The sequence below is a fragment of the Podarcis cretensis genome (genome assembly GCF_951804945.1).
Source record: "Podarcis cretensis genome assembly, chromosome: 3".
In the NCBI taxonomy this organism is placed as follows: domain Eukaryota; kingdom Metazoa; phylum Chordata; class Lepidosauria; order Squamata; family Lacertidae; genus Podarcis; species Podarcis cretensis.
In genome coordinates this window covers 90,808,674-90,825,124 of record NC_137172.1, presented here as the reverse complement: position 1 = coordinate 90,825,124, position 16,451 = coordinate 90,808,674, and the positions used below count along the sequence as shown (strand labels likewise).

The 16,451-nt window shown below is 43.8% G+C and overlaps 2 protein-coding genes across 2 annotated transcripts; both read left to right on the top strand.

Annotated features, from left to right (window-relative positions):
- Positions 1-978: 978 nt before the first annotated feature.
- Positions 979-9,693, top strand: LOC307212938 (uncharacterized protein). Its single transcript, XM_079970605.1, has 2 exons — positions 979-1,464; positions 9,542-9,693. The coding sequence occupies exons 1-2, from the start codon at positions 1,426-1,428 to the stop codon at positions 9,635-9,637; spliced, it is 135 nt and encodes a 44-aa protein (XP_079826731.1). The 5' UTR covers positions 979-1,425; the 3' UTR covers positions 9,638-9,693.
- A 262-nt stretch (positions 9,694-9,955) lies between these two features.
- On the top strand, positions 9,956-14,240 carry PTP4A1 (protein tyrosine phosphatase 4A1). Its single transcript, XM_079970591.1, has 5 exons — positions 9,956-10,095; positions 11,058-11,150; positions 11,400-11,530; positions 11,999-12,073; positions 12,917-14,240. The coding sequence occupies exons 1-5, from the start codon at positions 9,991-9,993 to the stop codon at positions 13,032-13,034; spliced, it is 522 nt and encodes a 173-aa protein (XP_079826717.1). The 5' UTR covers positions 9,956-9,990; the 3' UTR covers positions 13,035-14,240.
- Positions 14,241-16,451: the final 2,211 nt, after the last annotated feature.

Sequence of the window (16,451 nt, the reverse complement as noted above, 5' to 3'; positions counted from 1 at the left end):
GCAGCTGTTTAAGGTCACCGCTGTCAACATGGCAGTGTAAATTTACATTGCTTCAATTCAACAAAAACTTTGCAAAGTCTCGTGGGACCTTTTTACCTCTTGACACAAGCACACAAAACCACCTTCTCAGAAGAGAACCACCATGAATCTGTTATGGTGCCACAAAACATATTTCAGGGATAACCCCAACAAATGCCTTCCTACAGACCCAGACGTCGACCCGCTGCTGCTTTCACCGTTCCCGACCACTGGCTCTGCTGCCGGGGAGCGGCGACGGACGGCAGCCGTCACCCCTAACATCTTTATGTGCGACTCAGGGATTTGCCCCCGCGGAAGGCAGTTCATGAAATGGAAACTTCTCAACCTGCATGGAGTTTATGCCGCAGCAATACACCACACCTGTTAAACTTTTGAGGGACTGCAACATTATTTATTTCTGAGCAGGTGGGGCGTGTGCGCGCTCATGCTCTACTGCAAAGCTGAGGTGGTTTCTCTTCTCAAAGGGACTCAATACAGTCAGGAGCACCCGCCTCTCAAGGCAGCCGCTTATCGGAAGAATTCCGGCTCTCGCCTTTCAAAGGCAAACAGCGCAAGGGAGGCTCGCAGCGAGGACACCAATCAGGCCCGGCGCTTGCCTCGCTCCGCCCTTCTGCTTGGCACCACTTCCCCGCCCGCGGCCGCCGCTTGCTTCCTCGAAGGCCGGATTTCTACCAAACCGGTTCTCACCGGCTCCCTCCGCCTTTAGCCTCTTCCTTTTCCCCGCCCCTTTCTCCTCCCTTCTCCTCTTCGAAATCCCCGCCCACCGCCACACGCCTGACCATGGCCGCGCGCGCGCCCTTCCGACGCCTCCGATTGGCCGGGCGCCGCCGCTCGCGGGAGGCGTTTGTGACGCGACAAAGCTTCCGAGCTCCCCCCCACCCCCCTGCTTTTCGTAAAGGCAACGGGTTAGGGGGTTGGAGAGGAACGGGGCGGGGCGTCGCATGACACGCGCGCGCCGGAGAGCGGGGCGGCGCTTAAAGACAGCTCCGCCCACTCCAGCCTCTCCGCTTTTCTGCTTGCCTCGCGCAGAGGAGCGCGCGAGCAGAGGCCCCGCCGCAGCTCCTCCCCCGAGCCCCTCCCACGCCCTGCCGCTTTTCCTTTCTGCCGTCAGAGCCGCGTTAGCAACACGGCCGCCGCCGCTACCAGAAGCAGCAGCAGCAGCGAGAGCAAGAGGAGCTCCTCCTCCTCCTCGTGTCCGCGCGCGCGCCCCCCTCTTCGGTCTCTCCCCCTCCCCTTCTCTTTCTCTCCCCCTCCGGCTCCTCCTCTGCCCTGCATGGTCCATCGCCGCCGCCCTGCTCCGGCACCACCACCTCCGCGGCCGCCTCCGCTTCCCTCAGGCTCAGCTCCTCCTGCCCTCGGCGGTGGCGCCCTCAGCACCCAGGCTGTATGATCAGGCTACAGTCTTCAATGAGTAACCATATTCCTGTGAGTAACGGGCGACCCTCTCGCCGCCTCTAATCACCGTTTTTCCCCTCTCTCCCCTCCCCCTTCGCTCTTTCTCTCCCTCCATGTTCGTTTCTTTGTTCCTTGGGCCGCGACGGCGTTTCCATCAGGCGGGCTGGCATGTCGTGGAAGCCCCCCCCCCCCTTTCCCAGCTGAGGCGCCGTCCTCTCAGGCGAGGCGGCGGCGGCGGCGGCACACAAAGCCTCCATTCTCTTCTAGAAAAGGGAGGAGGATGCCGCTCCCTCAACCTGTTCTTCTTTCTCTGGGCTCCTTTCCCCACGTCGCTGTGAAAGCGGCGGCGGCGGCGGCAGATGGCCGCATCCTGACTCGACTGGGCCATGGAGGGGAGGCATAGAGTGAGAGAAGGGGGCTTCGACGCCCTTTCCGAAGGAGGCGTCTGGGCGGGAGGGAGGCGGCGGCGTCGCCACTGTCTGGAAGTGGCGGGATGGGTTGGGGGAGAAGTAGGAGCCGCGCGGATGGAGGGAGCGAAGCAGCAGCAGCAGCAAGCATCTCCTCGATGTTTGCGGTCGGCACGGAGGGGGGAGGGCGTCGGTTAGCCTGCAAGCCCCACCGCCATGCTGCATGGGGTGGGGGTTTACATGGCCCTGCCGCGCGCGCCACGTGCCCCCCGCTTCCTTTCCATCCGTGCCCGGCCCATCGGGGGTTGTCTCTGCGGCGTGTCTCTCGACCTTTAAACCCAGTCGCGACGACGTGTCGTTTGCCCGGTGCCCCCCCTTTTTTTTACGCCGGGCGGCGCCGCGCTCCTTTCCGGGCCAGTTGGGAGGCGAAGGATGCAACCAAGGGAACAGAGCAAGGATTGCCGGTGGCGGGTGGGGGAGAAACACGAACACACACACGTACGTTAGTGAAATCGTGCGTGTTTAAAATAGGGGAACAAGTGTATTCAATTACAAACGCCAGCCTCAACAATTCGGATTACGCCTCCGCTTGTCTTAAAGCGGGTTCAGAAGGGACGCCGCGTGCAGAAAGATTTGGGACAGTTCTTAATGAGTAGTCATTAGCCGCCTCTTCCCATACTCTGGGTGACTGCAGCTCCGTTAGAAAAGGCCAGTCCGCCCTTGGTGCCTACCTCTGCCCAAGACATGCATCCGATCCTAGACAGCGCGAATGAAGCACGCCAGATTCCCCCCCACCACACACACCCGAATTGTATCAATGGGCTTCGCTGTGAGTCGTGACTCTGGGAAAGGAAGCGGGGGCGTTTCTCTCCACCCCTTGCTGCGTGGTTCGGTTCGTTGAGGTGAGGAAAGGAAACAAGTCGAGACATGTCCCGGCCGCTACCTGGCCACGGCGGGGCTATTGCGCTTCCGAGTGTGACTCACCACTGGGGCGTGCGGGGAGGGGGTGAAGGGAGAGTGGAGAGGACATCCGGCGGGGCTGGGTCAGCGTGGCTTTCCCGTCTCTCTGCTGTCTGCATGCAGATGACGAGCACGCTGCTTCCCGCTCCCGCTGCAGTCACACGCCGGAAGAAGGTGGGGGAACCGCAAAAAGGACGCGATCGGGGCAAAAAGATTTTTTTTGCCAGGTTTCCTGCGCAGTCGGTTGCTAGGGTGGGAAGAGAGCTACAGTCTGAAACACGACCTCGTGTCTGCTTTGCTAGGGAGACCCTGTCACTTGGGCTGAGGAAGCATGCACTTGTGTGTCATGTGAGAAGCATATTAAGTGTCAAGAAAAGTGATGTGGTTTATAGGTTTTGAGTTAACAAGGCAGTCAATCATTCGGCTGAGTCACAGGATTGTATTTACTGTAATTTGGAACATCCTGGTAAGTTTGTTTATGTGAGGCCATGATGTGCTGTAAGTCTAAGAGGACTTCAACAGCCCCCCATTTATGAAGGTACCCCCCCCCCCAAATCAAGTTATTTTCTAAACACTTGGGAAATGGTTGATTGCATATTTTTCAAAGTAATTTCTAAAGTCAATAACCAATAAATTTTTGAATTACTGTAGTTAAGGTGTCTACATTCCTCGATTGTTTTTGAGACTCCATACAAATGTTTTGGCTACTTAAGAAAAATTGTAAAAGCTATAATTGGCTAAAGGCAGTGATAATGATCTTTTTTCATGGAACAGGGTGTACCATAATCAATCCAGATTCATTTTGTAAGCAGAAATTAGAACCTGATCAAAATCAGTGGGGATTTGTAAAGACACATTGAACAGTTCTTAAATCTAAAATATCGTTTGAGTCTGGAGGAGTTTCTACTGCTGGCTGTCTTTTGCTATAGCCTGAATTTTTAACTGGAGGAGGCAGTTATTCATGTATCATGAAATGGCTACCATGCCTGCTCACTGATTTAGGCACCTGCCCCATCCCAATTCCAGAGCTTCCACCTCCTCAGACGTTCCTTCTGTTATTCCTCCTTCTTGTCATTTGTCATTTTTCCCATTTCATCTACTTCTTGCACCTTCCCACACACTTCTAATCAAGCTACTTTTCTGCAGTTCTCAGGGCTAGCATTCTAATCTTGGTTTCTTCCTATGGTTCTAGGCAGTTTCCAATGGCTTTCCAGCCATGTCATGCTCTACAGCTCACTTGCTTGTCCTGATGCTTTGAGTGTGGTTGCTAGTGTAGGATGTGGGGAGGAAACAGGAAGAACCTAAAGTGGCTGAGTTCAATAAATGCATATGCTATTTAGTTTGAAAGACTTTAGGACTCTTCGCAACATGGCAGAAGCTTTTTTACCTTCAAAAATCTGTACGAAGCCCAAAGTTGTTGTCATTTGTCTAAATAAAATAGCAACTTTAGTTACAGTAGGACTTGGAGCAGACTTGTTTGTAACAGATTCCCTGTTGCAATAATACTTGGAACATGTAGTTCAGGTAGGCAAATACCATGCAGGGTAGGCACATATGAAATTACTAATTAAGCCACAATGTTTCAGTGACAACTGTTTGTAGTGGTCAGTTTGCTTGTCAGAGACAACCACTATTAATTTACAACTGTGGGCTGAAACTATGTTCTGATAGTGCAATAACTTTTTGATACACAGTGGAGCTTACCTGTGCGACCCTCAGTTCTGACATTTCCCCAGTCATCCAGATCAGATTAATTTGTCTTGAAAAGAGAGCATCTTGTGCAAAGAGGAATGATCTGGTACTAAGTTTAAAACGTGTTGACTATAATAAGTGAATTCTCAGATTACAGGATAAATAGATAAATTTTGCTGTGGTCAAATTTCTATTTTAGCTTCATAGCCTTCAATTTCGTCTCTCCTCTTCTTTGTCTTCTATTGCTACAGTGGTCTTTTAAAAGTTGTTTTGTTAGGTTTATGTGCTGTCCTTTTATCTTAACTATACATTTAAGAAGTTCTTATATTTAAAAGTACTGGGTTGTCTCCAGGGCTGTCTTTCCATGAACAGAAGGTTCTGGTGATTTAAACGATTTAACCCTTGCTCTTGTGCAGCACTCCTCACCACCTAAAGCCACACACACACACCACCTCTGGAGTAGATTGGGACAGGAACTCCAGAGGAAAGGGGAGGATCATCAGCAAGAAGCACTACTTTCACCATTGCATTTAAGGCGCAGGAATTTATGCTGAATCAAAGCTACCAGTGAACAGAAGGACTGTATTGGCTGCAATGAGGTTCCTTCTGTGGAGGTTCTCATACTGTTCCAGAGGATCCTCCTACTCTCAAGCATATTTGGGGAGTAGGCAAAAAATGCATTGCTCCCACACTTCAGTGTGCAGAACTCTGCCCTGGGCGTCTCTGGATCTTACCATTATCGTTAATTGTTATGTTCAATATTATATGAACTGGCTGTTTTATATTGCTTACAGTGTGCAATCATAACATTGCCCAGAGAGCCATTGTAATGAGGTGGCAACACATGCAATAAATAAAATCTTAAACAAGAGGCATACACATAGAAGACAGGCATGGATGCCATTTAAAAAACAGCAACTTGGGACCATTCCTTCCTATATCTGAGAATGGGGGAATGCTTCCTGCAGTTTTTCTGAACGCTAAACAATCCGTCTGATTAGGAATCTCCTTTCTTGTTCATTAAGTCTTTAATCAAACTGGTGATCCTAAACATTGCAGGCCAGTGAGCATTTCAGGATGGGAGAAAATGTCAGTTCTAAGATCATTTCTCAACAGACGAATGCAACAACTTTTGGTGTTTCACAATTGCTGTGATTCCAAGGAGTGTATATGTCTTATCTGAGTCAGTTTGTTCCTTGGAAAAAATATGTAAGTAGCAAGATGTTCAAATTAAAACACAGAAGCAGACTGTACTAGTTCTAGATCCACACCCCATATCAGAACATAAAGTTTTCAAGCACACAGTACGTCAAAGTGTATAAATTTTGCTCTGTGAGTTGAGAATTGCCTGTAGATGGCATTACTAGAGAAGACAAAATTTAATCTCTTGGATTAACTTATCAATATGAGTATCTTATTCGGAAAGATTCCTTTCTGTGTCTCTCTGTATAGTCCAAAGCCAAGAATGTGATTTGGACGGTGTTAGATGATGGGCAGCTCATGTGCAGATTATTTACTCTTCTGTTGTAGAAATATCTCAGGCTTGGCAGTATTTTTAAAAATGTAGTGTCTTTTTTTTTCCTACGTAAAATGCAGTGTTTGAGAAGTTTCATGATACTTGGAAACTTACCATTCTTGAGTTTCATCAAAATAAAGTTGGCATACTGATGAGAATTCAATGCTGCTCTTGGGTTTGTTACTATAACCAATGACAACTCAGCTGCCTTGGTCTGAAAAAGAGTTATCTTTAAGTGCATCTGTGGGTGCAGCTGCTTGGGGGCAGCTAAATATTTATTTGGTGTTGGGTCATATTAAATTCTTTATCTGCACTCCCTTCACCCTGCCTCCTTTCAGATAAGCCCTACCTTGTGGCTCAGAATTGACATGGTAGTATTATAGGGTAGTTATTGTTCTGGCAAAAATAAGTAAATGGAGGCATTGGTGTCTTATTACAACTGTTTTATTAAATGGGTGTGTGGGGGAAATAATCACACTTCATGAATAAAATACAGTTTGAAAATGAAGCAGTCTAAAGCATCCTTCCCCAATACAGTGCCCTCCAGATGTTGCTGGAGTATAACTTGCATTGGCTTCTACCAGCATGATCAGGGATGTTATAGTTCAACAATCTCTGAAGGGCACCAGGTTAAGGAAGCTACTATATATTTGTTGAACAATTTTGATTCAGAATTTCAGCTGCGGTAGTATGGTAGAAAAGTAGCACAAACCTATCTTGTCCTCATAACAAACTCGTGAGGCATATTTGGCTCAGAGTTTATTGGCTGACTGAAGATCAGCTTTTTAGTAAATTGTGGGTTAGGATCATAGTTGGTTTTGGTTTTAAAGTCCACTGTCCACTATCACACTGATTGTAATTGTGTAGAGACTGCAGGATTACCTGCATGGTGTTCCAGCTGTGCTAGTGGAATGTCACTCTGGTTGAATGTATTCACTAATGCTGTTACATGGCCTTTCCTCAGTAATAATTGCACTGGCCCTGTGTAAACTGTAAAATGGCCATTCCATTTCTTTTCTCCATAGCTCTTGGATCTATCAGTCCTAATTGATTCTCATCTAGTGATTTCAACTTCAAATGCCCCCTGCTTGCTATCCTCTTCCTTGTATCTATAGAATCCAGATCACATCTGGTTTATCATTTTTAATGTTAAATTACCAACAAGCAATGGGTATGTAGCCAAACATTGGCTGAATAAGCCCCTCCCCTAAACTTGCCAGACCTCTGTTCTTACACTTCAGCTGCGGCATTTGGCAGGACTCCTTGTATTTAAACTGAGTTTGCACCCATTTACAGATGGTGCATACTGCTGTATATGCAACAACGTGTATACTTGAACCACCCTCACAAGCAATCTTACCTTCCACAGCTAATATGCCATACGGGTATCCCCCCATTCCCCCCACAAAGCAAGGCGGAGAATTTTAATGTTCTCTGCCTTGCTTACAGGAGTCTGGGAGGTTTTTTGCGAGTTCTTGTGTTTAATTTTTGTGATTTCAACCGAATGGCCTTCAACCATGTAAAGTTGAAATTGTGTATGTTGTGAGTGACCTGTATAGCTTATAATTCTTTAGATGCATGTGTTAATGGAACTTGCTAAATTTAATCAAGCTTTAAAACTTCCGTAAAAACTTACATGAAGCAATCAGATTACCGTTTTTTTCCATGTATAACACACACACACCCCATGTATAAGATGTCCCCTAATTTTGGGGACTCAAAATTAAGAAAATGGGTGGGGGAGATTTCCCCCGTGTATAAGACTACCCCCTTTTTAACATTATTTTAAAGCAAAAAACCCTAGTCTTATACACGGAAAAGTACAGTATGCCTTGAAGCATGCCTCGTTTCTCTCCACAGCAGTATGCTGCTAACTTGCAATCCCTGGTTAACCATCCCATTGTGTGTTTCTGCTGTGGGAAAACTTGTTTACTTGGAGTTCTTTGATTTCAACCTCTGTGCTATAATTGTAGTTGTTGCAGGAAATATTTACCATACTTTTCCTTGTATAAGACTAGGTTTCCCCCTCTAAAATAATGTTTAAAAAGGGGGTTGTCTTATACACTGGGGTCACCTTCCCCTATTTTCGTAAATTTGAGTCCCCCAAAATAAGGGCTGTGTTATACACTGAAAAATTCAGTAATTCTCCCAGTAATGAATATTGCTTTAGTAAAACTGCTTTCCTCATCTTGAACGAGGAGGCTACTTGGAACTTGACCATTTACTGGCTTAACTGCCAGTGGCCCTTGAATGGTAACAGTTGTATCATGAACAGTGTTATAATCACACTGAAATTCCTGTAGGTGGCTTGCTTCTAAGCATGAAAACCAGTGATTTTGATAAGCCCTTTAAGACCCATAGGCAGGACCCCGAAGAGAGGGTTCTCATTAGTAGATGCACCATCTAGTGCTTTTCTTGCCATTAAATATGTATTATTGAAGTGTCCTCCTTCAGCATCCAAACTCTTGATACAAGCTGCTGATTCCCAACCTAAGTGAATTGAGTTCATTGGCATTTTTCCTTTATTAAGCACTTCATCATTTTAATAACTGTCTTCTGAATTAAGTTTGAGTCAGGTTTAATGCTGGTTTTATTTAGAAAAGTAGGTTGCATATCACATTCCAGTTTGGATTTTGTTTTGTTTTTAATCCTTATTAATGCCACTCTTACAAATAATATTTCACGGGATGGTCATCCATCCTGTTTCACTCACCTCCTCCCTTCTCTGAAAACTCGGCAAATGCTATACAGCAGCTGCCTTCTCCTATGCAAAGGAACTATAACCTGTTAAGGATTGTTCCTGTCTTAAATAGCCAGTGTAATGCTCACCTGGGGCTACAGTGACCAGAGTTCAGGTCTCTGGTTATCTGTGGGGTTGTGGGTTACCATAGGGCTAAATGGATGACTATCATAAAACACCACAAATGTTGCCTCCAAGTCATTTAGAATTTGTGTAATGTATACATGTTGTAATAAACAGGGTTTCATTTGGGAGGCCATGTGACAGGCATCTTTAGATCTCTACACTCTTTAAGCTTGGAAGGAAAACTTCCTGCACCTTCTGCAGAATGGAAAGTGATCCAGAACAAAGGTCTGTTCTTGATACTAATCACTTGAGTTTGCCACCTCTTGGGAGACAGAGAGAGCTGTCAGTCTTCCTGAATGCTGTTTTTAAATTAACCTGAGGAATTGCAAGCATTATCAAAATATCTTCAATACAGTAAAGTAGGTTTTCTTATTTTAGAAGAAACAAGTTTGTCTAAATCAGACATAGGCAAACCCCAGCCCTCCAGATGTTTGGGACTACAATTCCCATCATCCCTGACCATTGGTCCTGTTAGCTAGGGGTGATGGTAATTGTAGTCTCAAACATCTGGAGGGCTGTAGTTTGCCTATGCCTGGTCTAAATTAAGGACATTCTCAATATTGGTGGTTCATTCCTTTATGTTACCTTTACCCAAGAATAAGCTATTTGTAAAGATACCTGCTCAGTCACTGACAAATGTGCTCTTCTTTTTCTCTCTCTTTGCAGCAGTTCTGTGGTGTTCTTGGTCACACATTTATGGAGTTTCTGAAGGGCAGTGGGGACTACTGCCAGGCACAGCACGGCCTCTATGCAGACAAGTGAACTATAGAAATTGATTACTACTCCACCAAGAAGCCCCCTTAAGAGTGGTTACCAGATTAAGACGTGTTGAGTTGAAATTGGCAGAGCATTTTACAAAGGAGTTCAGACCTGGATGGGGTAGCCTTGCTGCACTGCCTTTCTCTTTGCCTCAGTATTACAGGATTGAAGAATTGCTGCTTCTTGTTTAGGAGGTTCATTTCATTTCCCATTGCTCCCAACTTCATGCTTGTCAGCACGGAAAACTTCAAGTGGCTTTTAGTGGAGTAGACTTCGGTTTCTCCCAATCAATTCTGTTAGGTTTTTTGTTTTTTTAAAATAGTATTGGTCTTGTTGGACGTTTTAACTAAATTAACATGGCCCGAATGAACCGCCCAGCTCCTGTGGAAATCACTTACAAGAATATGAGATTCCTTATCACTCACAATCCAACCAATGCAACCTTAAACAAGTTCATAGAGGTAAGGGTTCTTGAGTGGGAGGCTTATATTAATTTTTGTAATGTTGAAAAGTTTGATATAGCAGTATTACTGAAATTTGCCTTAGACAGTATTACTGAAATTTGCCTTGACTACCAACATGATGGTCTGTTAAGAGTTAATTTAACCTTACAGTGGTGCCCCGCAAGACGGAAAACTCGCTAGACGAAAGAGTTTTCCGTTTTGGAGGTGCTTCGCAAAACGAATTTCCTATGGGCTTGCTTCGCAAGACGAAAATGTCTTGCGAGTTCCTGCGGGGTTTCCCCCCCCCTTTTCTAAGCCGATAAGCCGCTAAAAGCCGCTAATAGCGCTAATCCGCTAAGCCGTCAATGGGCTTGCTTCGCAAGACGAAAAAACCACTAGACGAAGAGAATCGCGGAACGGATTCTTTTCATCTTGCGAGGCACCACTGTATTTCTTTTACACCACCATTCAGTCATTCCCAATACAGATTTCTTTATTGCATAGTAGTTGCATGTTCAAGAATTCCTCAAAGCTGCATTTAGGTTAAGTGTTAAACTAATGTTACAGGGCAGAAGAGTGCAACCAGAATGATCAAGTGGATAGAGCTCTACTTTCAGAGGTAATACGTGAATACCACTTGCTGGAAACTTCAAGAGAAGAGAGTGCTCTTGAGCTCAGGTCCTGCTTATGGGCATCTGGTCGGCCACTGTGAGAACATGATGTTAGACTAGATGGACCTGTGGCCTCATCCAGCAGGTGGTTCTTCTGTTCTTAAAGATAGTCCTGCCCACTTGAATTCCTCTGCTATACTTCAGGTCTTTTTAGATATTTGTTAAGTAGTGCTGCTTGAAGAGGTGAAAAGCAATAATTATAGGTCTTCTGAACAGCCTCTGTATTTGAAATTGTTCACAAAATTGCAATAGTCTGGGCATGAACATCAACACGGTATCATTAAGATATGTATCACTCTCTCCCCTTAGGAACTTAAGAAGTATGGAGTTACTACAGTAGTAAGAGTGTGTGAAGCCACTTATGATACTGCTCCAGTAGAGAAAGAAGGCATTCAGGTTTTGGTGAGTAGCTTATTAAAAAGATAACATTAGCCATAGGATTTTTTAATTTCTATGGTGCAAGTGAGTGAACATGGAGGGGGAAATAATGCAGGTTGTGGTAATCTGGCCTTCAGATTTCTATCGATGTTTTAAAGCGAGAGAAGAAACGCAAATCAGGCAGTGATTTGCTAACTGTAAGACAAATTAAGAAGTACTATTCTAGGATATGTGGAAGTTTAGGTAAGAAATTATTCACTTCATGCATTCCAGGATTGGCCCTTTGATGACGGAGCACCACCATCTATCCAGATTGTTGATGATTGGCTAAACCTCCTAAAAGTTAAATTCCGTGAAGAGCCTGGTTGTTGCATTGCTGTACACTGTGTTGCTGGTCTTGGAAGGTAAACAGAACTCCAAAATGCTATCTGCTCTGACTTCTCTACCAAACACCGATTCCATTAGCTAGTCTTACCGAGGTGGGGAATGGCTTGTAGCAAGTTACAGCTGTATGTGTATTATTGTCTTTTCAAATCAATGAAGCTTTGACTAATGAGAGATTGCAGCCCATATATCTAGTGAATTAGCTCTTGAACAGAGTGTTAACAGGGAACCTGTAAATTTGCACTAATCTGAGCAAGGAGATCAGTATTTGTAACAGTGAATGGCAGCTTTTGTGTTCCTCAAGTGCCAGTTTATGATTTTGGGTAATATACAGTTTGCATATGTAATTAATAAAATTCACTATATCCATCAGATTTTTGCAGGGCAAAAGTATAAGTGTACTATAAAATAGTTGTTTGGGTCTACAAAATGGGAGAAAATGACTATTAGGAAACATTCTGCAACTTGTGTTCTTTCCCCTCCACCAGAGCACCTGTATTAGTTGCCCTTGCACTCATTGAATGTGGAATGAAGTATGAGGATGCAGTGCAGTTCATAAGACAGTAAGTATTAAGCATCTGCCTTGTACATACCTGCCAATGACAGTTAGGAAAATCTTGAATTCCATACTTCAAAAAGTGTTGCTTTTTGTTGCTAGGACCACATGCAGCACAAGGCCTAAGCATCTGGCTATTTTTAATACTTCTTTAGCCCCTCTTCCACTGTATGAATGCTGTGTCCCTGCAAATCGGCTAGTGCCAGGAGAGATTTTAAAGTCCTAGTCTAATAGTGGATTGTACAAGAGAAGGCAAAAAGAAGAAATGCGAAGGCTGAAGCTACACTAGAAGTGGAATTGTAGGTGTGACTTGTACATCTGTATGTATCTCTATAACAAATTAGTGAACAGCTGAAAAAAACAGTAAAACAAAGCCATTAAAGGCAAGAGAAGTTAACATAAATAACAAAACAGAACTCTACACACACACCCCATTTAAAAATAGTTCAAAGAGTCTCAGATTACCTAAATTATTTTTAAAGCCTGAGTGAAGTATTTACCTGGTGCCACAGAAGATTGCAAAGATGGCAACTTGGCATGCCTCCTTGGAAAGGCTATTCCATAACTGGGTACTACTGGAAAGACTCTCTCCCTGGCAGTTGCTTGGCTCACTTCATTCAGCAAGCGCAGGTCCTTGGAAGAGCATTCTTAAAGTTCAGATGAATGACAGAAGGCAGGCTTTCAGTACAAAGTGAAAACTTGTTTTTCAATGAGGGTGGGGATTCTGTCCTTGCTAGGGCTCTTATAAAGAAACAAAACCTATCTTGAGCATATGATACTTGGTCACAAGTGAAGTAGTGTTACTTTCAGCACTCATAATTAACATGTTCAATATTTGAATGTTTTGTAGGAAGCGCCGTGGAGCCTTTAACAGCAAGCAGCTTCTCTATTTGGAGAAATATCGTCCGAAAATGCGACTGCGTTTTAAAGATTCAAATGGTCACCGTAACAACTGTTGTATTCAGTAAAAACCAAGCTGCCTATGTTTCTGGCTTTGGAAGTAGAAGAAGAAATCTATAATTGGGCAGGTTACATGAAAAACTACATGTATGTCTTAAACCAAGTTACATGAAGCTTCTATAGGTGTAGGCCACAATGTTGGCAGGAGAGCAACTTCGTTTAGATTATGGTGATTATGATCTTTTTTAGAACATGAAATATACTTGGCCTTTCAAAATGTCTTATTAGTAATTTGTATCATTAAACTATCCTTAATCATGCATTTCAGGGTGTTTTTTTTTCATCGCAGTCCCAGTAGTCAAATCTACCATGACATGTGTAGAGATTAGGTGCCAAAAGCCCAGCACACTATTTCTGTATACCACAGTGTAGTTCTTAGTAACTACAGCTATCTGGACCATTGCTCTATTAGCAGCTGTCTTCTGTTTTGTGGATAGGGCTTCATAGAATAATCTGCCTATTCACTATATTTTGTCTCTCACAATCACACTAGAATGAGTATCAGGATTTGCACACGATTAACTGTCAATTACTTCTGGTACCCTAGACTTTTGTTAATTAACCCTCTTCATTCACCTACATTCACCTCCATTGTCTGGTTAACTCATAGAAAATAATCCTTCACGCTGTACAGAAGCACACAAGTCTTTAATGTCTCCAGACAAAAAAGCCTTACAGTTAAATAAATATTGGCACTAAATGTGCAACTTAGCAGAGGGCCTGTGAAAGGATGAGAGGGGACTAATAAATATTTCTAGTAAAATGTTGCCTTTTGTCTTGTGCAGGAAGTATAGAATATGCCCTTTACTTTAGTAAATAATTTTTTAATGTAGAAATGCTTTATTGTAGCTGAACACTCTTAATCATACATTTCTGAAGATCTTGTAATTTCTTTTATTGTACTTCTTGAAAGTTGTTTACCAACTATTGCTTTGTTAGAAGTGATTTTGTTTTGTTTTTTCTTGAGTTTCTGCCATGAATTTGGCAGACCTCTGTAATATTTTGTATGCCTTTTGACCTGCGTAACTTAATATTTGGATACTTGATAATTTGTTATGTAATTGATAAAATGGTGGTGTGTATTAATGTTAAACCATATATTTATACTGTTTTGGGAATGTGTGGTTATAGTACTGTGGGAGAAATAATTTGCCAGTGTTCACCAGCTTGTAAAATCTAGTGTGAGAGCTCATCTAAATAAACTCAAAACTGCATTGCAGTGCACCCGGAATTTTATCTTTGGGGCAAGGGAGGGTAGGGAAACGCTCTGATTTACAGCTTCAATGAATATATTTGAAAGGGAAATCACAGTTCAGGAAGCATATTAATTTCCCTGTGGTAAATACATATTGGGTTCTTTCTCTCCCCCCCCCCCTCTCTCTCTCTCTCTGTGTGTGTGTGTGTGTGGTGTAACTGAATTTGTTCTTAGTAACATGGTTCAGAAAAACACGGAAGCATTAAGCGTTTTTCAGTAAACTTATATTTGTAACATAAAATAGGATTATTATTACTTAATAATTTATAGTGTTCTGCAAAGCAACACTGTATTTTTAAAAACCAGTAATTTAACCGTATATGGTACACACCATTCTTCAGAGCTCGCTGCTTGGATCACGAACGTGCAAGTAACATTTTACCATCTATTTCAGTATATCCACAATATTTCTCCCAAGACACACAAGGCAGCAACACTATTTTATCGGGACAAATGCATTGGAAGTATCTTAATATACTGGATACTTTGAGCAAGTTCTTTAGCGACATGTTGAATCTTAAGGACCAAACATCCTTAGGAAACCCACCAGTTCTGTGTGTAATTCAAAGTTTTGACTTTGGCATAGAGAAAGCCCTACATTAACTGAGTCCCAAATACTTAAAAGATTGCCTCTTCTTATACAGACAAGTTTGAGAGTTAAGAACTGCAGAGGAGGTCTTGTTAGCAATTGCACCACCCTTGAAGGTCTCCCATTCTTAGGAAGTCTCTACCTTTAGATATGTGACTTGTGCAAACTTGGGGGGGGGGGGGGGGAGTGTTCCTTAGAAACACAATCCTTTAGGAATGTTTCAATGATTGTTTACCCAGCTGCTGGTGACAGTGGTGACGATGGAATGATTGAAGCGATTTATGTTTTATTGTACAATAAATGGACCTGGCAAAGGGCAGGCAATGCACTTTATGGATGAACAAAAGCAAAAAAAACAACAAAAAAAACCCCCGGCCCTATAGAAGAAGCTATGAGTGCACTGCTTACCTGCAGAGGCACAGCAAAGGAGGCAGCTGAGCCATGTGGTGTGCTGGGTTGATTATATGCCTGCAGTGGCCAAAGGCCAGTGATTGTAGTTTTGCGGTACCTACCTATGCCCAGCCATGTGCTCAGATAGAGGAGAAGAGGAAGATGACTGACCAAACCCAAAGAGTGCACTTACAGTTTCTCATCATCCTGGAAAAAAGTGACAAGTGGGGTGCCACAGGGTTCTGTCCAGGGCCCCTTGTTCTACGTCTTTACAGATGACTTAGATGAAGGAAGTGCAGGGATGCTCATCAAATTTTCAGACGGCACCAAACTGAGCGGAATAGCTAATGCCACAGAAGATAGACTCAGGATTCAATATGACCATAACAGATTGGTGCCATCTGAGCCAGAACTAACAAAACGACAAATGTAAGGTTCTGCACTTAGGCAGAAATATTCAAATGCCCAAATATAAGATGGAGGACACCTGGCTTGCCAGTAGTGTGTGTGAAAAGGATCTAGGAATCTTCGTAGACTACCAGGTTAACAGTCAACAGTATGATGCAGCAGCAGAAAAAGCTGTGGTAATCTAGGCTGCATCAGCAGAAAGATTGTGACCCAATGAAGAATTGAGAGACATGCTCTGTTCTGCTTTGGTCAGACCCCAGCTGGAGTATTGTGCTCAGTTCTGGATGCCACAATTTGAGGAGGATATTGACAAGCTGGAATGTCTACAGAGGAAGGTCTGGAAACTAAGCTTTATGAGGAACAGTAGAAGGAGCTGGGTACATTTAGCCTGGACAATAGGAGACTGAGGAGATACGATAGCCATATTTGAAATCTAAATGGCTGTCACATGCATTCTATGGAATTCAAATTGTAATGCAATAAAATATATAAGGAAAAAAGAAGTTATAAAATACAATTAAAAACTGTACGGCATCTAGCACAGTACGTTACAATTGCCCCTGAAAGACCAGATGCGCAGCCTGGGAGTCATTTGGGATTCTCAGCTGTCCATGGAGGCACAGGTCAATTCTGTGTCCAGGGCAGCTGCCTACCAGCTCCATCTGGTATGCAGGCTGAGACCCTACCTGTCCGCAAACTGTCTCACTGGAGTGGTGCATGCCCTGGTTATCTTCCACATGGACTACTGCAGTGCACTCTATGTGGTGCTACCTTTGAAGGTGA

Coding starts and splice junctions, on each gene's coding strand:
- LOC307212938 (XM_079970605.1), top strand. CDS start 1,426: ATGATCAGGCTACAGTCTTCAATGAGTAACCATATTCCT. Junction 1,465..9,541: donor CAATGAGTAACCATATTCCT/GTGAGTAACGGG, acceptor CTCTCTTTGCAG/CAGTTCTGTGGTGTTCTTGG.
- PTP4A1 (XM_079970591.1), top strand. CDS start 9,991: ATGGCCCGAATGAACCGCCCAGCTCCTGTGGAAATCACTTACAAGAAT. Junction 10,096..11,057: donor CCTTAAACAAGTTCATAGAG/GTAAGGGTTCTT, acceptor CTCTCCCCTTAG/GAACTTAAGAAGTATGGAGT. Junction 11,531..11,998: donor TGTGTTGCTGGTCTTGGAAG/GTAAACAGAACT, acceptor CCCCTCCACCAG/AGCACCTGTATTAGTTGCCC.